General features: G+C 49.0%; 9 protein-coding genes across 9 annotated transcripts; 5 read left to right on the forward strand and 4 right to left on the reverse strand.

The window, feature by feature from the left end:
• Positions 1-663: 663 nt before the first annotated feature.
• On the forward strand, positions 664-2,613 carry TRUGW13939_04743 (uncharacterized protein; the record flags this gene model as incomplete). Its single annotated transcript, XM_035487910.1, has 2 exons — positions 664-1,870; positions 1,925-2,613. 2 exons carry the CDS (start codon positions 664-666, stop codon positions 2,611-2,613), a joined length of 1,896 nt encoding a protein of 631 aa, XP_035343803.1.
• A 179-nt stretch (positions 2,614-2,792) lies between these two features.
• On the reverse strand, positions 2,793-7,541 carry TRUGW13939_04744 (uncharacterized protein; the record flags this gene model as incomplete). Its single annotated transcript, XM_035487911.1, has 9 exons — positions 2,793-3,066; positions 3,130-4,926; positions 5,040-5,197; positions 5,265-5,353; positions 5,720-5,816; positions 5,873-6,741; positions 6,806-7,173; positions 7,242-7,303; positions 7,359-7,541. 9 exons carry the CDS (start codon positions 7,539-7,541, stop codon positions 2,793-2,795), a joined length of 3,897 nt encoding a protein of 1,298 aa, XP_035343804.1.
• A 1,514-nt stretch (positions 7,542-9,055) lies between these two features.
• On the forward strand, positions 9,056-10,948 carry TRUGW13939_04745 (uncharacterized protein; the record flags this gene model as incomplete). The annotated part of the gene is made up of 5 exons (XM_035487912.1): positions 9,056-9,193; positions 9,242-9,416; positions 9,466-10,633; positions 10,686-10,746; positions 10,811-10,948. The coding sequence occupies 5 exons, from the start codon at positions 9,056-9,058 to the stop codon at positions 10,946-10,948; spliced, it is 1,680 nt and encodes a 559-aa protein (XP_035343805.1).
• Positions 10,949-11,161: 213 nt separating this feature from the next.
• TRUGW13939_04746 (uncharacterized protein) lies at positions 11,162-11,721 on the reverse strand (the record flags this gene model as incomplete). Its single annotated transcript, XM_035487913.1, has 2 exons — positions 11,162-11,595; positions 11,655-11,721. The coding sequence occupies 2 exons, from the start codon at positions 11,719-11,721 to the stop codon at positions 11,162-11,164; spliced, it is 501 nt and encodes a 166-aa protein (XP_035343806.1).
• Positions 11,722-12,642: 921 nt separating this feature from the next.
• TRUGW13939_04747 (uncharacterized protein) lies at positions 12,643-13,434 on the reverse strand (the record flags this gene model as incomplete). Its single annotated transcript, XM_035487914.1, has 2 exons — positions 12,643-13,182; positions 13,249-13,434. The coding sequence occupies 2 exons, from the start codon at positions 13,432-13,434 to the stop codon at positions 12,643-12,645; spliced, it is 726 nt and encodes a 241-aa protein (XP_035343807.1).
• Positions 13,435-13,803: 369 nt separating this feature from the next.
• On the forward strand, positions 13,804-15,106 carry TRUGW13939_04748 (uncharacterized protein; the record flags this gene model as incomplete). The annotated part of the gene is made up of 2 exons (XM_035487915.1): positions 13,804-13,880; positions 13,933-15,106. The coding sequence occupies 2 exons, from the start codon at positions 13,804-13,806 to the stop codon at positions 15,104-15,106; spliced, it is 1,251 nt and encodes a 416-aa protein (XP_035343808.1).
• Positions 15,107-15,486: 380 nt separating this feature from the next.
• On the forward strand, positions 15,487-16,170 carry TRUGW13939_04749 (uncharacterized protein; the record flags this gene model as incomplete). Its single annotated transcript, XM_035487916.1, has 1 exon — positions 15,487-16,170. One exon carries the CDS (start codon positions 15,487-15,489, stop codon positions 16,168-16,170), a length of 684 nt encoding a protein of 227 aa, XP_035343809.1.
• Positions 16,171-16,638: 468 nt separating this feature from the next.
• TRUGW13939_04750 (uncharacterized protein) lies at positions 16,639-18,389 on the reverse strand (the record flags this gene model as incomplete). The annotated part of the gene is made up of 4 exons (XM_035487917.1): positions 16,639-16,974; positions 17,029-17,113; positions 17,186-18,071; positions 18,161-18,389. 4 exons carry the CDS (start codon positions 18,387-18,389, stop codon positions 16,639-16,641), a joined length of 1,536 nt encoding a protein of 511 aa, XP_035343810.1.
• An 812-nt stretch (positions 18,390-19,201) lies between these two features.
• Positions 19,202-20,635, forward strand: TRUGW13939_04751 (uncharacterized protein; the record flags this gene model as incomplete). Its single annotated transcript, XM_035487918.1, has 9 exons — positions 19,202-19,289; positions 19,347-19,369; positions 19,445-19,586; positions 19,656-19,678; positions 19,755-19,792; positions 19,850-19,966; positions 20,068-20,221; positions 20,372-20,538; positions 20,593-20,635. Coding segments are annotated over 9 exons (795 nt in total), but the record flags the coding sequence as incomplete, so codon positions are not given.
• Between the last annotated feature and the right edge of the window lie 52 nt (positions 20,636-20,687).

The following is a 20,687-nucleotide window of genomic DNA, read 5'->3' on the forward strand; positions in this document are numbered from 1 at the left end:
GGACAAAGATTGGCAAAAGACGTCGCATAAAGGAAGAAAAACCCGCATAACCCCGTGCGTCGTTGAACAGAGGTTACAAAGACCAGTCGGTGTTGATGATGCAAGACAAAAAATGTGCTGGGTTGAGTGTTTATATGACGTAGCCGTGGCTCGCCACAGCACTAGTCCAGAAGAGGCATAGTGCCGTGCCTGCCCTGCACCTCGGCCCCATCTCCGAGGTCGAGGTGGGGCGACTTCCCTTTCGGGCAGGCGTCGGTGCATGCCTTGGCCGAGGGACCCGCCGCAGCTGTCCCGATGCGGAAGGGGCCAGCCACAGGCTAGTCCTAGTGGGGAAGGCGGCAGTGGGCACGCCGAGCCCTCGCCTCGTGCGACTGGTGGAAAATGGTTACTGCCTCCACGCTTGGCGGTCTCTTCCCTCGGTGAGACTGATTGCCCTGGAATTCCGCTGGCAGAATAATAAGACGATCGCATCTTGTGATACTCTCTTTTTTTTCTTTCTCTTCTTTTTCTTTTCTTGCCAGTCTATTGTTCCGTGTGTTCCGTGGCGATAAGGGGTATATATTTGTCGCCGACCATCAGTCGCTCGCAGTCTCTTTTGTTTTTTGTGACTACAGAAAAATCACCGGATACTGCCCGCACCAGACAACCTCGAGATACCAAGCAATGGCGTCTCGCTCGACATCGCGTCGCTTCTTGCGATATGCCGCCACAGCCTCAGCGGTCGCTGTCACCGGGACAGCCGCCCTGTACACCTTCCGTAGTCGTCGCCCGCTCGACGCAGACTACAGCTCTGTGCCTTCGTTCCTGACTTCCCCGCCGCAATTCCCCAAGGTCACACCGCGTGACCAACAGATCGCCGCCTTGAAAAAGAGCAGCTCGAACCCCGACGAGGTCTACGACCTGCTGGTCATCGGCGGCGGTGCGACGGGAACAGGAATCGCCCTGGACGCGAGAACTCGCGGCCTCAAGGTTGCCCTCGTTGAGCGTGACGACTTCAGCAGTGGCACGAGCAGCAAGAGCACGAAGCTGGTGCACGGCGGAGTGCGTTACCTCGAAAAGGCCGTCAAGGAGCTCGACTACGAGCAGTACAAGCTGGTATGCACGGCGCTCAAGGAGCGTCGATACTTCCTCGACATCGCCCCGCATCTGTCGTCGTCGTTGCCCCTGCTGCTGCCCATCAAGCACTGGTGGGAAGCTCCTTATCTCTGGATCGGCACACAGATGTACGACCTGCTCGCCGGATCGGAGGGCTTGCAGCCCTCGTACTTTATGCCGCGCGGAAAGGCCATGCAGGAATTCCCGACCCTGGATGCGACCAAATACGTTGGTGGCCTGGTATACTACGATGGACAACACAATGACTCGCGTATGAACGTCTCGCTCGCGATGACTGCTGCCTTTTACGGTGCGACAGTCGCCAACCACGTTGAAGTGACTGGTTTGGAGAAAGACGCCGCCGGTAAAATCTGCGGTGCTAAGCTCAGGGATGTGCTTTCCGACGACCAGGAGTTCGTTGTCAAAGCCCGAGGTGTGATCAATGCCACCGGGCCGTTTGCAGATGCCATTCTGCAGCAAGACCAACCCTCGATGAAAGAAATTGTCATGCCTAGTAGCGGTGTTCACATCGTCTTGCCCGAGTGGGTTGGACCTAAGAACCTCGGTCTCATCGACCCTTCGTCCGACGGCCGTGTCATTTTCCTGCTGCCCTGGCAAGGAAAGATGGTGGCTGGCACTACAGACGTGGCGTGTGCAATTGAGCACGAGCCCATCCCCGAGGAAGAGGAGGTCAATTGGATTGTGACCGAGGTCAACCGTTTGTTGGCATCAGATGTCACTGTCAAGCGATCTGACGTGCTGGCAACCTGGTCTGGTGAGTGTTCATGAACCAGTCATACTATTTCTCCACATACTAATTGACTAATAGGAATCCGTCCCTTGGTTCGCGATCCCAATGCCAAAAACACCGAGTCTCTCACCCGTAGCCATCTCATCACCGTTTCCGAGTCCGGCCTACTGACTTGCGTGGGAGGAAAATGGACCACATACCGAGAAATGGCTGAGGATGCTGTCGACCACGCCGTCAAGGAGTTCAACCTGCAGCCACAAGCCCTGCCCTCGTCCAACATCAGTGGTATTAGCACTGCCAAAATCACTGATTTGGACGGCGAATGTCGCACACAACAACTGCGCCTCGTCGGTGCTCATGGATTCTCTCCAAAACTGCACAACGAACTCGTCCAGCGTTTCGAGCTGGCCGACGACGTCGCAGAGCACCTTGCCCACAACTACGGTGACCGGGCATGGGAAGTTGCTTCCCTCTCGTCCCCAGCCAACAAACCCACCCAGCGTATCGCCGGTGCTGCTTTCCCCTTTGTAGACGGCGAGGTTCGCTATGCTATCCGCAGCGAGTACGCCATGACGGCCGCTGACATTGTTGGTCGCCGCATGCGCTTGGCCTTTTTGGACGTGCAGGCTGCACTCCAGGCCCTCCCTACCGTCATCTCCATCATGGGCGAAGAGCTCAAGTGGAATGAGAAGAGACAGAAGCAGGAGTTTGCCGACGCAGTCAAATTCTTGCGTTCCATGGGATTGAGGGAGGATGTTGCCGTGTAATAACTATTATGTTCATTCTTTTTTTTTTGTGTTTGTCCAGCGGGTTTCAGGTTCGTGCATTGTATAGATTATAGATCATTGGGACTTTTCCCAAAAGATTGTTGTTTTAATAGAAGACAAAATATTTTGATATCATAAAATAGTGTACATTTGTCGCATAATCACATATAGTCTTCTGCTCAATTAGAATAAGACCAGCCCATTTCCGACGACCCGATGGATAGAGGCGCCGGCGCCATGAAATAGTCCTTGCCCGCCGAGATCGCGTCCACGTTCAAAAAATAGTCGTAAAGACTCTGGCTATTGACCATTGAGGTTGGTAGACGCGGGTAGTTAAAAAAATGAAATACCTCGAGGTATTCAATATCCTCCACCGATGCCGACTTGGTCGGCAAAGGTTTCATTGCCGTAGAGGGGCGCTGGATAGCCGAAATGTGCACTTCGTATGCTCGTCTTATGTTCATTTTATATCTTAGTATATCTGAATAAGAAATAGGGGGTAAGGAAGTTAATTACCTTCGCATTATTGCAAGTGCCTTTGGCGCAGATTTTGTCGTTTCGCCGCCAATCTGCCAGTCCATATGTGCCCGCTTCCATATTTGGTCCAACTGTTGAGCGTACTGGCGAGCAATGCTCCAGTAATGTCCCATTTGCTCAAGAACATCGATGAAAAACTGGCAGCTCGTGTCGGTCTCGCTCCCCGTGCAGGCTGTGTGGACTAGCAACAGCCTGGCGGCAGCGTACAGCGAAAATGCAAAATGCGGACCGAGGAGATCCAGCATACCGGTGTTGAGGACATCCTGGGCGATCTCGCGGAGACTTTGCACCGCAGTGAGACAGCGTTGGGAGGCGTTGTAAGAAGGCGCGAATATATAGGATCGGACGGGCGGATACGCTGCGCATGAGTGCAGCCGCACGACCGAGGTGACAAATGCGGCATGCATGATGATCCAATTGGAAATTTTGCTTGTAGGGTCCGAGTGGCACAGTTGAGATATTCGGCTATAGTCGTCAGGCAGGTTGCTGAGCCAGGCGCTCAGCTCGTCGTCGAGCTCGCGATAGGTGCTTTGCCATCGTTCTACTTCTGACATTGAACAAATATCCACCGGAGTTTGCAGGAATTGCTGCACTCGGCTGAGAATACGCGTGACTTCACAGTGGTAAGAGAAGCTGCCCAGATTCTCAGGCTGGTTGATGATCATCCTCGACCGGCCAGGTCCACAGAACCAGCGGGTTTCGACTGGATGGTTTTTCGAGAACAAATCATACCGGCAGGGGAGAGAACGGTCAATCTCGGTTTCGTCCAAGACGAGATCTGCCGCCGTGGCTACGGCTGCGTACCGCTCGATAACGTAAATCATCCAAAAGAGCCGTCGGCGACCCTCTTCTTCGATCCAGGAGGAGGGTTGAGGAAGGACAGTGTCGCGTAGTCGACCGGGAGGTGCATGTGCGCGAACAGCAGCAGAAAGAGATAGGCCCGATTCCACCTGAAGATTGAGTTGTAAAACAGAGCGCACTAGCACTGCGAGGATATTGACACTTGCTGGACCATCGGACGATCCCAAAAAGTCCCATGTAAGGATAACAAGAGCCTGCAGAGACTTGATCGACGGGGTTTGTAGGCTGTGAAGTAGGACCCTTTCTTTCGCAAACGTGTGGTATCGCTCTCGCGACTCGGGGGTTAGTGATGGATCTTTGCTGAACCGTAGAGCAGTTGCCACCATGGCATAAAGAACAATTCGATCTGCCTCGTCGTGTTTGGACGACCGAAATAACCCCTCGACAGTGATTTGGCGATCCAATATTGGACACCACGTGTTGACATGTTTGAAATAAAGGTCGACAAGGCTGTAAAGTAGCTCAACAGGCGGCAGTTCCAGCGGCGCTTGGGACATGTCGGCTGACCTACTCGTGTTCACCATCGACTGCACTGACATCAACTCTGCCGCGCGAGCAGGGCGCACTCGCTCATGGCTGCTTGTATCTGGAGACAGTGTCTCTATAACTGACGGTGACCGTGGGTTGGGACTTTGTTGACTACTATCGCTCGCCATCGACAGCAGTCTCTCGAGGTTTATCGGCCCCGTCTGCCCTGAATCTTTGCTGGAAATGTGGTCTTCGACTCGACGACCGAGCATTTGGAGCATTGCCTCGAGTTTATTGACTTTGGTCTCGAGTTCACGCACATATCCGGCCCGGAAACCTGGTTTCTGTCGTTCTCTATACACGCACACCCGCCGATTGCGCGTACACCATCCACACGATGGTTCTGCGCGATCACAGCGCACTTTTCTAGCTTTGCAGAGCTCGCATCTGCATTTAAAGTTAGATAACAAATAATTCAGATAACAAGTACAAACAAGGAAATTGCACGTGAAAAAACAAAACCACCACAACGCCGTCAAAGGTGAGCAGATGCAACATACGCTGTGATCGCCGTAGGTTTCTTCTTATATTCGGCCGGCCGTTGTCGTTCCAAGTCCTCCTCGCCATTCACTTCCTCTTCAGTCTGGCTTCCTGTAATCGACAACTCTCCAGTTGCCGCGACACTGGCTGCGTCGACGTCCATGGTTTCATTTTTCATCTACTTCATCTGGCAACGAACGCCGATGAGGAGGCCCAAAACCGCGCGGAAAACAGCGCAAAAATACCGGGTCTGGACGAGTATGTATCCAGTAGACGTCAGCATACATCAACGCAGCCCGTGTCTCGTTTGCAAGTTGCGCGCATCCAGTTGTCTCTAACTGGTAGCATCGATCGTGGGTGTTAAGCGGGGGCGCAAGCAGGCGGAGTTGGCGCGCCGCGCTTATTGGCTGCATCCTGCTGACCGAATACCAAGGTCACGTGTGTGGGGTACCTGACTAATCCTGTGGGGGTTGCAAACACTGCAAACTGAAAACATTTGATCAATTGATGACTAAGTTTGTTGTTTTTTCTTGTTTTTCCTTGTTGAACTCCAGGTGTTTTACTCCACATTTATTTCTCACTATATGGCTCCTTCAAATGACAACTTTTAAATAAAGGTAATTGGTTTGTATATATATCGGCCGATATCACTTGATCGTTTATATATACGTCGTGGTGTTGAAGCCAATGACCTACGCACTTCGTCGACCATAAGGCTCGAATGGAAAGGCGATCGAAACAACTGCCATGACGGCGTACAGCGCAGCACAAATGAATATCGGAACCGGAGTGCTTGTCTAGATCGGATGAATTAGCCTACTTGCCCCCGAAGGATGGAGACGGAAGAACGAACATTGGCAGCCTTTCCGACCACAGCGCTTACAATCCCCATGATTCGATTGAATCCGATGGCGATCCCGTTACCTGTGCCACGGTGCGCAGAGGGAAATACCTCCGGGGAATACGCATACAGCGTTCCGTAATAGATGTTAAGGCAAAAGTTGACGATACACGAAAAGCCAACGTTTTGGCTTTCAGTCCGCACCTGCGTGTAGCAGAAGAAAAAGACCATGGTGATGAGCGCCCCGACAACCATCGTGCCTCGTCGACCCCAGAACCATTTCGAACGACACATAAAGCCGGCCACGATAGGGCCGGGAATGCCAGAGAAATTCACCAGCGCGTAGTTGCGCCAAATGACATATGGGCTGAGAACACCAAAGCTGGCACCACGCGACGAAAGATACATCGGCAGGAAGACATTGTACAGCGGATAGGCTAGGCCGATTAGTATCCACGAAAACCAGATCAGTGAGGTCGAAAGAGCGATTTTGCGAGTGGCAAAGAGTCCCTTGATATGGAACCCTACCTCGCTAAAGGAGAACCGGCTCTTTTTGCCGCCTTGATTCGGACGCTGTATCGTGCCGAGGCGCTGAAGCATCTCCACCGTCAGACTGCAAGGGCGATTGTATTTTTGCGCGATACCCTGTAGCACGCGTACTGCCTGCTCGTCCTGGCCCTCGGTAACGAGGAATTTGGGTGTCTCCTGCAGACGAATGACCGTGACGCGGAGTACTGACAGGACGAGAACAAAGGCCCCTGAAGTATACCAGATATAGCGCCACCCCTTATTGTTGTCGTAGGTGCAGCTAGCAGCATCAGAACAGGAATACTTTGGAAGATAGGCCCAGGCGAACAGACCCGCAATGAGCTGGCCAAGTCCTATACACCGATATATTAGTTTGCACCAGTTGACTGACGACCCCGGAAGCGATGATTGACGAACCCCACCACGCCGCCATCAGTGTAACCAACCACTGTTGTTTACTCGGAAGATACTCCAAGAACACAGCGGTATCCAAAACCAGGTTTCCACCAGCGCCAAACGCGCTGAGGGAGATGAACAAGCCGAGTACGATCCAGTTTGGAGACGCGCCTGCGGCAATAGTGAAGATGGAAGAAATAAACAGCGATACATTGAAGGCAAAGCGGCGCCCGATCACATCTGCTGAAAGTCCCCAGAACAGGGCACCGACAAGCATTCCCACGTAGACGGCGATTGTCAGCCCCGTAGAATATGACGGTTGGAACTCATAGACGGCCTGGGTGGAAACAATCGACTGGATCAGGAGAATCAAAGAGTCAACAGCGTATCTAAAAAGCCGCTCAATTAGCTATTCAGTCCACTCGACAACCTTTCCGACAAACAATAGCCACCGTACCCAAACCCGTTAAGAACGAAGAGCTTCCACTGGTGTGGGGTGAAGCCGATTTCATCAATGGCCTTCAATTGCAGTCAGCACTCTATTCCCAGCGAGACAGTGTTTATGCGCACTCACGTCATTGACCAGGTTCATTTTAGCCGCCAGGACCAGGTCGACAATCTCCCCTTTGAGAAGGTCGTTCTCGCCAGCGCGAATGGACCGCGCTTCGGCATCGCCATTGTCATGCTCGTCTTTCTTGGGCGGTTGAGCATCTGCCACAGTCTCTTGAGGGGGAATGGTGTCAGGAAACTTCTCCATGGCCGATTTTCAGCGATACAGTGCTGAGTAAGTGCATAAGGAAGGAAAAGAGTCGGGGATTTTTTTGTCCCTGAGGGTGAGTGATCTTCTCGTTGCGACTGGTGAGTGTCGCATGCGAAGATAGGGTTACCTTCCGGATCTGGACTAGTGCTGCAACTAACCGGATATTCGTACCTGTGATTGGTTACCTGAGACTCAGGGCTTTGACCGTGCGTGAATAGTGGAGCCGTCGCGTGCGCTCATTGGCGCAATTCATTGGATGATTGGTCGAGCCGCTTCTGCAATTGGACTAGCTCATACGCTAAACAGTCTAGCACCTTCCTTGTGTTGTTTTGATTGGCTGTCGAGTCAAGACAGCACATGGCACTTGATACCTGATTCCTAAGGCACCACTAAGGCATTATTAAGGCATCGTCAAGGCATCCATTTACATAGTTACCAACAAACACTTGAAGCACATGGCAACCTTTGGATTCCTGGTACATACATTTAGTTAATAAGCTATATTTACTGCATTCATCCACCAAATCCCAAAAGGCCATCAACAAGTAAGCTGCGTGTAACGACTGGCCCCAAAGCTCGGCTCTGCACGGTCCTGCTTTGAGCTATTTAGTTAATAATTAATTTCAAAATAACATAGTGGCCAGGTACGAGTCAACGCATTAGGGTTATGTCCTTTTATATAAGAGGTATCGCCGGAAACAACCTTGAATAGCTACATGTAAATGACATTGATGTTTTTACCTCCTTTCAAACCGATCGCATGTACATACCGGTGTGAGGAAATGGCTTCAACATATTTCTTTTACAAAATGACTTTTGTTGGCGGATTATGCGATCAAGTATCCTAAGGCGACTAGATATAGACATCAGGCGACGTGAATTTGTTTTCTGATGTCTACATGTATTATTAAATCGTGCTTAAAGTAGCGTCGTACGACCTCATGCCGCCCACAATTAAATATCGATTTCCTCCTTGCATGTAAATAAAGTCGCAAATAGCCACCCCCCGGATTTCGTCTGCCTAAAAATCCTAATCTCAACCAGCAAAGAATCTATTTCTGTCGGACGTCACGCATCGTCACCGAAGATGGACAAAGACCATGGATTTCCGTCGCATATCGTTGTTGCCTTGCATTCACCGCTGTTAACCCAGTATTTTCTCTCTGGATTAGCCAGTTACCGGCAAACTTTGCAAAAAAGATACATTCAAGGTGCTTATCATCAATCAATAATATTGCGTACATGTGATTGTCTTTGTTGATTGCTAGGCGATCGCTCTGTCGATCCTTTGGAGTCCTACCAATGGAAAGCCCCCGCCAGCCATTCTTTCTTCAACACATCACATCGGTGACTTCGTATATTTTTGACGGCAGCGACGTTGCACTACAATGAAGGTGCCCAATTTTGGATACTACAATACTCTTTCGTTCCACAGGGTCTCTAATACTTATATTCATGATAATGGGGCTTCTGGGTTTCACTATTGCCGGATCTGTTTATTTCTTTTCACCATGTTCAGTTTCGGATCGTGGCTTTTAGGCCCTCTATTGCCTAAAACAACATTGGCCATTTTTGTCCACGCACTCCTCGCCTCGGCTAGTTCGTTTTCCTTAAACGCAGTTCGCGATACTGCGAATGATTGGGCTTCAGTATGTTTCTGTGTTCAAACAAGGTGTCCCATGCCAACCGCATTTTAGATTCCTTCATCATCTAGTCTCCAGTGGACGTCATGCTTTGACAACTTCACGTGCACCAAGTTACAGGTTCCGCTTGATTATGGAAATCCTGCGAGAGGGAGTACTTCTATTGCGATTGTGAAATATGCTGCCGAGAACCAGACGGCGGACACCCAAAATATAGTCATCAACATAGGTTTGTTAGGCAATTTTGATATGAATTCATATAGACTAACTTTTTCTAGGTGGTCCGGGTGGGGTAAACACTGACTTTCTCGTGGAAAATGCAGCAGTAGTGTCGGGAATGATGGGATCTCAGCATAACATCGTCGGCTTCGATCCACGTGGCGTTGGATATAGTGGCCCGACTGTAGACTGCTGGCCTGGTCACCCGGAGCGAAGAGCCCAGTTTGAGAAACTATACTATCCATACGTCTCTAACGCATCGTCAACCGCTCTTGACTATCAATTTTACGCCGCTGCGATTTTTGGACAGGCTTGCAACCCGACTGTAGGCGGGTCAGACGGAAATGCCAGTTTTGTCAGCACACCGGCTGTAGCTCGTGATCTACTTTCCTATATCAAGGCAGAGCAAGTTGCAGCGGGGAGACCAGAAGAGGATGCAAGGCTGTCATACTGCGGAATGAGCTACGGGACCGTGTTGGCTACTACGTTTGCTTCTATGTTTCCCAACAACGTAGGTCGCATCATTGCAGACGGCGTTTTGGACGCCTCTGATTATTACGATCTTGGGTGGAAGACAAACCTACAAGAATCAGAAAGGGCCCTCGATAAATTCCACCAGTATTGTTACGAAGCTGGACCTCGGAACTGCTCATTCTGGGGGCCTTCTGTTAGCAATATCAGCGATCGGTTTCAGACAATGTTTGAAAAACTCAAATCCAGTCCTGTGCCAGTCCCTGCTTCCCAGATGTGCCAAATTCCAATTTTAGCGACGTATTCGGACCTTAAGCAATACACTTTACAGGCCCTTTACGACCCTTTGGCGAATTTTCCTATTCTAGCCGACATCCTCTCCGGGCTGGAGGAGGGAAACACTACAAATTATATGCAAGCGGTAACTTCTGGAAGCATACCCGCAAACCCTTGCAATAATGGAACCTCTGGAAGCACTGTTGATGCCGATACTTTGATAAAGTGTGTTGATGGTTACGGGGGCCAAAAGTTTGAAAATGTTGGCGAATACCGAGTCTATGTAGAAAAACTAACCCATGAAAGCGCCTTTTTTGGCGAGGTCTGGCCGAACAATGCCAATACTGTGGCTTGTAGGGCTTTTACGGCTGAGCTGCCTGAGCACGGGAAACTTCAGCGCTCAATAATGGAGACTAGGAATACCTCCTTTCCAATTCTCTTCGTTACTTCTGAAATTGACCCCGTGACCCCAAAGCACAAGTAAGTCGTCACCATAAATCAAACATTCTTTACACTAACCATTGTCCACCAGCGCTTATAAAATGTCATCCGTCTTTCCAGGATCTGTGGTAATCGAGCAAAATTCTGTAGGGGTATGTTTCTTCCACGATCCTCTCTCTAGATTTCGCCCTAGCTGACTTGTGTTGTACATCCTAGCACACTGCTACGTCATCTCCATCAAGTTGCCTAATTCGGCACCTTCAGGCTTATCTGGCGGGCCAAATTCCGAGTCCAAACACTACCTGCCAGGCCGAGATGTTGCCGTTTCAAGGATCAGGTATTAATTTTAGATGAGCTCATTGTATTCAATGGTTTATTTTGGAACTTGATTTTAATTATATACCGAGAAACGATGTTTCTTGAGCAATAATCAATAAGTTGAACCAACAGTTTCTGCAAGCCAGACGTGATTACATACGCATTTTATATACATTCGATGAAACATTTCAAAGCAAGTAAACAAACTTGCCAGCATCCATCCTCTCATTCCGTGTCCCTCCATGCGACTTAATCGGTGTATAAAACATTGATAGTGTCCACCTGCTCGCATCCATCTCCAGCGGTGGGTCCCAGGGCAACCGTACCGTTTGCAGAGCCATCAAGAGGGCACCAGAACCACAGGTCGCTTGCATTTTCAGACACCAGCGTAAAGTTGTCGACAGCGAACTTGGCATAGTCGAAAGTGGTCTCGTTGTTGAATTTCAAGATTGAGTTGTTGTCGGTATCGATGTAAGCGGGTCCGACGGGGAAAAAACCTCCAGGCCGGAAGGTATCCACGACCAGTTTGCCATCGTCATCGATATAGTACACTGGGTCTCCAGAGGCTTTAAAGTCCACCGTGGCGGTGCCATCAACGACTGGGCTTAGGTCGAGGTATTGGCCACTAAGCGAGGCTTTGGGTCCACCTGTTTCGAGAGTGATGACGAAGAATTGATTGGGGACTTTTGTTTGGTTTGTTAATTTCGCATTTTTGATGAGAGTAATAGGAGAATATACATACTGGTATCAGCTGCAACCATAGAGCCAAGGGCAGTAAGCCCGGCAAGAGAGATCAAAGTGGTCTTCATTTTTGTTGTTTTTGTATAGTCTGGATAGTAGGTGTGAAGATAGAATAAGATAAAATAAAAAAAAATATAAAGAGGAGCTTGTGCTATTTATAGGAAAGTAGGCTAATGACACCCGAGCGAATCCTCATCCTGCGGCTGAGATAGACTACGTATTAGCATTTAGCGATGGCTGCTGCGATGCTACGTACCTAGTACCGGCCCGGAGTTGGATGATGAAAAACGGGGCTGAAAAGATGCAATAGTAGTAGTAGTAAATGCCCCGTAGTGGCGGTGGGAGGATCGACATTCGCTTGAGTTTATCTCATGCTAGCTGTCAGGACCCGGCGGTATATCTGGTAGCATCCGACGGCTTGGCTCAGATAGCTGAGAATTAGCTCGGTGATTGAAATAGATTCCGACGTCAGTGCTCGTACACTACTACACAACTACATAACTACACAACTACATAACTACATAACTACATAACTACATAACTACATAACTACATAACTACATAACTACATAACTACATAACTACATAACTACATAACTACATTGCTACTACTACCACAAACAAACAAGATTGGACCACGCGCTACAACCCTTTGCTTTAAGGTACCAATAGCGTTGGACATTGCAGGGTGATAAAAGGTGCCAAGGCTAGGAATGACTGGTCTCTCACGAGTCACGAGTGTTTACTACTACGTAATTAGTCCGAATTAATACAGTAGTGAGCAGGCAGAAACTTTATTAAAACCAATACTTACTGTCAATTAATATTTTACTCCACTCCAAGCATGGCCAAGTGTGGGGCGTACAATAATAGCAGGTTCCTCTTTTTTAGCCCTACAGCTAGTGATAGTACCGAGGGTCTATTTTAGGCTTAGAAGTCCTCAGATTTATACTACGTAGTAGAATTAACTATTAAACTAGCTTTTTATCTTATCTGCTGGCAGCAAGCGCAGCCTCCTTGTCAGCAGCCAACAGCCTCTTTATGGCGAGCCGGTTCACGCAGCGGTCCCACCAAGCACTCACAGCTTCGCGACTAGCAATGATATCTCCATACCCGCATGCAAAAAGTCTTTGGATCAGCGGAATGTAGTAGATATCTACGAGAGTAAAGTTGTTTCCAGCCATGTAGTCTTTCTGGAGTAAGAGACGTTCCGCAACGTCAAAAAATAGCTCGACCGACCGCAATGCATCTGAGACGGCAGCGTCATCCGGAGGTAGCCCTATGAATTTTTTGGCAAATTTCTCAAATGCGATTCTACCTGCAGGCTCTTCAAAGTACGTCATTTCTGCGCACTGGGCCTGGTCGAACAGCGCCGCAGCTTCGATGTCGGAGTCGGGGGGTAGAAGTGGAAAGCGGTACTTGGTTGCAAGGTATTTGCAGATTGCGCGACTCTCGTAGAGAGTGAACCCCTCGGCGGAAACAAGTACGGGTATTTTCCCCCATGGGTGACGTTTCTTGTGTTCTGCGGACTGGGCGCAAGGACGTTAGCTCGCACGATAATCAAGTTGCTCAATTCCAAGAGAAATGCCACCCACCTTTTGCTCCCCCTTTTGAAGGTTGAGAAGCACGAGTTCGTAATCCGTGAAGCCACCTTCGGCGAGAGTCAGACGGACACGATCGGTGTTGGTCGAACCGCGAGAGCCATATATAGTAAACGCAGGCATTTTCGAGCTGGACAGGAGTTTCGACGCGAATCTGGGGCTATTTGTGAGCTTCGACATTGTGCAAGAACTCATTTTGAGAGAGAGCGGGCCGGCCACTCGTTATATAAGGCGAAGACATCTCGCCGAAAGCAGAAGCTAGCTGGTGTCGACAGAGTTTGGATGCCTTCACTGGTATCGAGGTTGAAGAATGAAGACGACGTCTGGTTGGTGGGTTCGCTCTTGCTTCCTAATTGAGCTAGCGCCGACTCCTATTTTCGACCTTACCGGAACTGGTTTGGCGTACAAAATGGAGCCGGTCGTTAAAACGAGTTCCACCTTCCTCGTCCTCATCTTATCATTATTATTATAATAATAACCCTTTGATTCGTCTGCTCGGATTTCTTGCTTGTTACGATTATTCCTCTTGTCCGGAGTCTGGGGATAACCATGGCCAGGAGCGCGGTCGCCCGCAAACGGAACATTGAATGTAGAACCAAGGTGAAAACTGGCTGTGCAACCTGCAGGTTAGTCAGTCCATCGCTGGTATAGTGGATTTAGACGCTCAACCAGCAATAGGACCAGGAAGATCAAATGCGACGAGAACAAGCCGTTTTGCCAAAAATGTGTCAACACCGGTCGTTCTTGTGACGGCTACGAGTCCCCTTTTAGATTTGTTACCAACAGCGCTCATGGTAGCGACCTCAAGTCTGACGTTACTTTACAACCTGAAATCGCCACTGAGGATATCGACCTTCTCAATCATTGCTTTTCAACCAAAACCTTATTCGACGTCAAGCTAGCCTGTGACGAAGAAGCTAGGCAAGTCCTACAAGCTAGCTTGACCGATCCGCCTATACGACACGCAGTCTTGTCTCTTAGAGCTCTTCGGGAAGATCTGGAGACATCCGGAGACGGTCCGGCATCTCCCGCGCAGCTGACCCCGAGCTATCACTATGGCCTCCAACAATACAGTATGGCTTTGGGGGCTCTTGCGTCCAACTTGTCGTCTCCGAGCTCCAACGGGTTGAAGTCGGCATTACTTTGCTGTCAGATCTTAATCAGCATTGAGCAAGTGCGGAAGAATTACGCCGCTATGGCCCAACATATCGTTCATGGACTTAGCATCATGCACCAGTACCGGGCAAGGCCAGGGTTTGTCACCGCGAACAAATTGGTGCCAACACAGCATGACCAACTACCCTCCCTGGATATTTTCATCATTAAGCTGTTTGCTGCACCGTGTAAATTTGCGGAGCCTCTAGTAACAACCGACGTAAGCGGGACCATGTTGCCTGCGTGTTTGGTTTCGAGCCATCAACAGCCGCGAGATCTTCGCACGATTGCACCCGACATGCGGACAGAGCTTACAAGGATCGCCGCGTCGACACTTGAATTCCTCGAAAAAGTTTCGCAAGTCAAATCCGTAGGAGTCGCTCTTCAACTATTATCCGAGAAAGCAGCTCTACTAAACTCCTTAGAATCGTGGTTCATTAATCTTGAACTAGTTCAGACAAAGATCGGATATCCTAGCACTGAGCCCATTTCAGTGTCTTTCTTGCGCTTCTTCCATCTAATATTGAAAATCGTCCTCTTAGGGGCACTAGACTCGTCACCAGATCTTTACACCGAGCTGCGGACTGAACACGACAGATTGCAAAGCGTAGCCAACAACGTGGGCGAAAGAGTCAAGACATATATAACGTGCAGTGGCACTAGTAGTGGTCAAGGGAAGCGCTCTACAGTCCGCTGATATTTTATGGCAAAGTTGCGATCTTTCCTACGCACGTATCTTTTCACAACCAATCGAATTCGCGAACTTTATTGCTAGGAAGTCGACCGGAAAGAAGGCTGGCGCACGATCGATGCAGTTCAGAGTAAAAAGGTACGAAAATCGAGTCGTTCGGCGGTGCGTAAGGTTTTATGGGGCTTCCAATTGCAGTATACAGACCGAACAAACCAATCAGCGGCCGACTCTAAACCTGAACTAGACCTCCTCATCGACCATGGAGGGACTGGTCAACTTCATAAATAGATCTGCAACCCCGTGGCCCTTTTTTTAACGAAGCCTCTTCGTCTCCGCACAACCTCAAGCAGACAACTACTCAGCGACACCTCTCATCGTCAAAAGCTATGCATTTCCTCCTCCTCGGCGCCAGTGGACGGACCGGCCAGCACGTCGTATCTGAATTACTCTCTCAAGGTCACACAGCGGTAGCCCTTGTGCGTACCTCTAGCAGCCTCGTGCCTCGCCCTGGCCTCACCGTCGTCACTGGCTCGCCGTTATCGAAACCAGACATACGCAGTGCTCTTATCGCAGCACCTCTATCACCTTCCGCAGCCATCATCACATTGAACACAGTCCGCAAGTCCGACAGCCCATTCGCAGCTCAGCTATCCCCTCCTCGCTTCCTAGCCGACTCGTGTGCCAATGCCTGCGAGGTTCTGGAGCAGGCCGGCATATATCGCGTGGTAGTGATGTCGACAGCAGGTGTTGGGGATTCATGGGGTAACTTACCGCTGTTGAGCAAGGCATTCATGGGGTGGACCAACGTCAAGTACGCGCTCGAGGATCACGGCCTTGTAGACAAGGAGATTCGGCTGACGAAGATGAATTGGACACTTGTACGGGCTGTGAGGCTGCAATTCGACGATCAGAAGTCAACCAACATGAAGGTGGACGTGAAAACGCTGGGCAGTAAGGGCGTTGGAATGAGTTTGACCGACAGCGTGAGTGTTTCTAGTGTGGCGAGCTTTCTTGCCAAGGTTGCGGTCGAAGGACTCTTCAACCGAAGCGCAGTGGTTGTGACCAATTGACACGGCTGAGGAAGTCGTGTACTTTGTTGATATTGCTCTACCATGCCGGAAGATTTCCGGAAAGAAGTCTTTTTGATTGTTCTTGGTATTTCCAAATAATAGAATCGCTTCCAGACTAATTTTCTAAGGTTGGGTCTGTGGTTGAATGTCCATAGGACGGCAAAGGCACAAAGGCGTCTATGCTGAGGTGGCTAGATAGTAGATTTGCGCCAAAATCAATCAAGACAAGGCACTGAAGTCGTCGAGGATGACTATTTTTATAGATATATCGAGTTTATGTATTAAATGACTTGAAAAAACAATTGCCTGTGTTATAACTTGAGTAAACTTAGACTCATTTGTTTTGACAAATACTTTCGCTTGTAATTACATATAGGTTTTATACATGTTATTTTCAAATAATTTATAAAGAATGTACACTCAACTTCGTCAACATCAATGGCCCATAACACAAGCAGTGCGGCTGCGTCAGTTCTTTCCAGTCATCACCTGCAATCCTTGGGATTCTCTTCTTGTCATACCAGCAAAGTAGTCATGCACATGTTCAACATCCCTAAAGCTCGTTTCGTGCAGCCGAATGTCGGGAAATCGTCGAAAGAGAGTCGCTAGGATAGTGTAGAGCTCCGCGTAGGCGAGGTTGATGCCTACACAGGACCGGGTTCCTTTTCCGAAGGTAAGAATATACTGGTCCAGGCGATTCTCTCCAACGGTCCCCTCAATCCACCGTTCAGGTATGAAGGCCTCCGGATCAGGGAATAGTATGGGGCTCTTTTCAATGAATAAAGCAGACATGCCGATGGCGGTCTAGAAAGTCATTAGCGTTCAGTTCAAAAAAATGCACAATGTATATTCTCATACGCCAGCTGGGACTACCCAGTTCTTATAATGCATGTCTTCGTTAGGGTTCACCCTCGGAAGACGAGACCATGCTCCGACAGATAGACTAATTATTATGAGTTAGCTTAAGAGTAAGAAGAATACAAGGTACAGACTAAATAAATTAAGAGTCGCCTACCGTAAGCCTTCCTTGACAACCCCGCGAAGAAAAGGAAGCTTCTCCAATTGTTGAAAACTCGGAATGCGAGTAGGGTGGGGAATCGCATCGACAAGTTCCGCGAAAAGCTTGCGATGCGCATCCGGGTGGGCAAGAATAAGATAGGTGACATGAGATAAAACACCACCGGTTGTCTCGAATCCAGCTGCTAACAGACCGTTTGCCTCGACAGAGAGACGGTCAAGCGTCTTTTCATTAGGAGGTAGCGCATCCGTTTTTGAGAGCTCCCACACTACGATTGGGTGTCGCTTTGATTCAATCTCAACAGGGTTCGCTGACAGGAGCTTCTTGGTCTGATCGTCTACGCTAGCAAAGAGATCAACGACTTCGAGAGCCTTCGGATTGACCAATGCGGTGAGCCATCTGGGCATCGCCATAAAGGCATCCATCATGGAGGGAAATTGCCGAATAGTCGGCGACAGCTCCCACAGACTACGCCACGCGGAGTAAAATTCCTTGCCCCAATCGGGCCGATCAAGGAGGTTGAATTGATGCCCGAAGATGTATTCGGTGATGATATCCACCGTTACGCAGCGATAGGCGTAAAACAGGGGAACTGGCTCTCCACGTTCTGCACATTTTTCCATGCGAGTAATTAAGCGATCGACAATGGATTGTACATTATATGAAAACCTCGAAACTGCTTGCTGCGAAAAGAATGGGCTTAATGCGCTGCGACGAAGGCGGTGCAAGTGTGCTGGGATCGTGCCGAATGATGCTTTCGGGTTGCCTAACATGCAGTAAAAGTAAGCAGACTTGTCCAGCCGATTGGACATGTTATAAAGCTTGTCGTAGTATTCATGGTCGAGAACATGCAGCTCGTTGGGTCCAATTCGCACAATGGGTCCTAGTTAGTTAGCATATGTGCCATTCCCATGGGCTCGCAAGCTTAAACGTGCTTGCTTTGCCTTTGTGGGTTGGTAGGGAAATGGGTACCATATTTCTGATGCATCCGCTCGATCTGAAAAATATACTGTCCTTGGAGAAAAACGTCAAAGTATGCCTCGTACCACGTCGTCACCGCCGCCAATCGGGGCCCAGGGAAACCAGCCCTGGCTAGAGGGTGCAGATAAAGACGATAGATGGCAAGGGTTACCAGCCACGCCACCAAGCCATTAGTGATGGTAGCCCAAGACGGTAGGCTATCTGACACGTAGGAAAACATCCTTGTCGTACAAAGTACTGAACAGGTCAGGTGTAATCATAAAATTCCTGGACCACGGCGGGGAACAGGGGATCCAACGTTTCCTCAACGTCTTGGGAAGTGCGGACTGCAGAAAACTAACCATTTCCGAAAAGGATGTCTGTGCATCTGCATGGTGAACTAGTAATCACCGTTACTCGGCTTGTTGATATAGGTCAATTGCGTAGCGGATCCATCCACCAACACCCACGCTAATCATCGATAGCGGCCAGCGCGCATATTAAGAGCCTACCAGAATCCTTTGAGCGAGTGGCCTTTGCTGAATCAGGCCAAATGCAGCCGGACATGTCCCGCGGGAAGTGTCATAACATTTCCGGACGAATAAAATGTCCGGCTAATCCTATACAAGGTGTCAGTATATGCGGCGCAGACAGTCTCGGGTTTAGTACGTCAAGAGCCATGTGCGCTTGATGCGATTCTTTGTTTTCATGCCACTGCGTGTACTAATTATTCCGCAAAAAATTATTCCTATAAAATAATTTCTATCGCCAACGGCCACTCCTTCTCTTGCGTAGCGTCGCGACGGCGAGCATAAATCGGGATGGCCACGCCTCTCGCTAACCAAGACGTCGATCCTCTCAGTCCGCAGCACGAGTTTATTGAGGCTGCAGAGGTATTATTTCCCTATAGCCGGAGAACTCTTTTGTGTTCAGCTTTCTCACCACTATTTTTTTCCTCATCAGATAGACTCCGATGCATCCGAATCCGCTTATGGTGAAGAGACGTAGAGCTCCCGAAAGACCCTTTTAGATTGAAGCTGACAGGCTGTTAGCACGAGCTTTACGACAAGTTTAACGTCGAGCATCACCAACTACAGATATGAGAATGGGCGCCGTTATCATGGGTTTCGGGATGCCGAAGGTGGGTTTCTACATTTACTGAACCATTCATTGAGTGGGTCTTGTTAATTGGTCTTAGGCTACTTCTTGCCAAATGATGAGGTTCGTTAGCTGCTCTAAATACTTTGTGTTTAACAACATAATGACGAGTCTTGCTTTTTTTTCTCGCATGTCTAGCTTGAGAATGATCGCCTAGATCTTTTCCATCACATTCTTACCTTGCGCTGTGACGGAAATCTTCACTTTGCGCCGATCGGACCAAATCCCAATCGTATTTTAGACTTGGGCACAGGCACAGGAATCTGGGCTATTGATATGGGTAAAGGCCCTTTTTTCCTTCATTTTTATATTCTTTCGATTGGAGTACACTCATAACTAAATTGAACAGGCGACGAATATCCATCGGCCGAGGTAAGATATCTGCCTGATTGTTTGAACAGTTTTAGCCATGCGATACGCAAGAAAACTGACTGCATTCGGCTAAAAGGTCCTGGGAAATGACCTTAGCCCGATTCAACCGGCCATGTATTATAATCCTGCCCAGTGAACACAAAGATATCAATACCTAAACATATCGTCTAGGGTTCCTCCAAATGTACGATTCGAGGTCGACGATATGGAGAACGAATGGGTATACAGCTCCAAGTTCGATTTCATCCACGCACGATACCTCGCAGGAGCAATCAAAGACTGGCCAAAGTTGATGAAACAAGCCTTTGAGTAGGATCAGCCTTTCTTTTTCTCTATACCGCACAATTTCTGGGGCTGACATTCGAGTGTGAATGACACAGATTTACTAGGCCAGGCGGCTGGGTAGAGTTTCATGATTTTGACATGCAGTTTTACACTCTTAAGGGAGAGTTTACGCGTGGTTGTCCCAGTGACGAATGGACTTCCCAGATTGTTCAAGGTCTCAAAAAGGCTGGCATGGAGCCGGAGCCGGGGCCCAAACTGGTAGGTTGGATGAAGGATGCTGGGTTTACCAACATTCAACAAAAAATACTACCTATACCGGTAGGGGTATGGCCAAAGGACAGGAGGCTGGTAATTATGCACCTTCCTCCCGCAGGAATGTTGTGGAATTTGCTAACTTGGGACTATTAGAAAGAGATTGGTGCTCTGGATTATCATCAGTTTATAGAGGGTCTGGAGGCTATCTCGTTGCATATCCTCACCAATGCCTTGGGATGGAAGCCTGAAGAAGTCCAAGTCTTTCTTATAGACGTCCGGAAAGACCTCAAAAATCCTCGACTTCAAGCCCAGCACAACTTGTACGTCATTTCCTTTCCCAGTTCGTTTTTTCTGCAGATACTGATAAAAGCCAGCCACGCCGTATATGCTCAAAAGCCACTAGATGAAAAAGAATAGACTTGATTGGCACACTGGTGACTTCAATGTTTAATATCTGCTTTGAAAACTG

This window comes from Talaromyces rugulosus, chromosome II (assembly GCF_013368755.1).
Source record: "Talaromyces rugulosus chromosome II, complete sequence".
NCBI classification, from domain to species: Eukaryota; Fungi; Ascomycota; class Eurotiomycetes; order Eurotiales; family Trichocomaceae; genus Talaromyces; species Talaromyces rugulosus.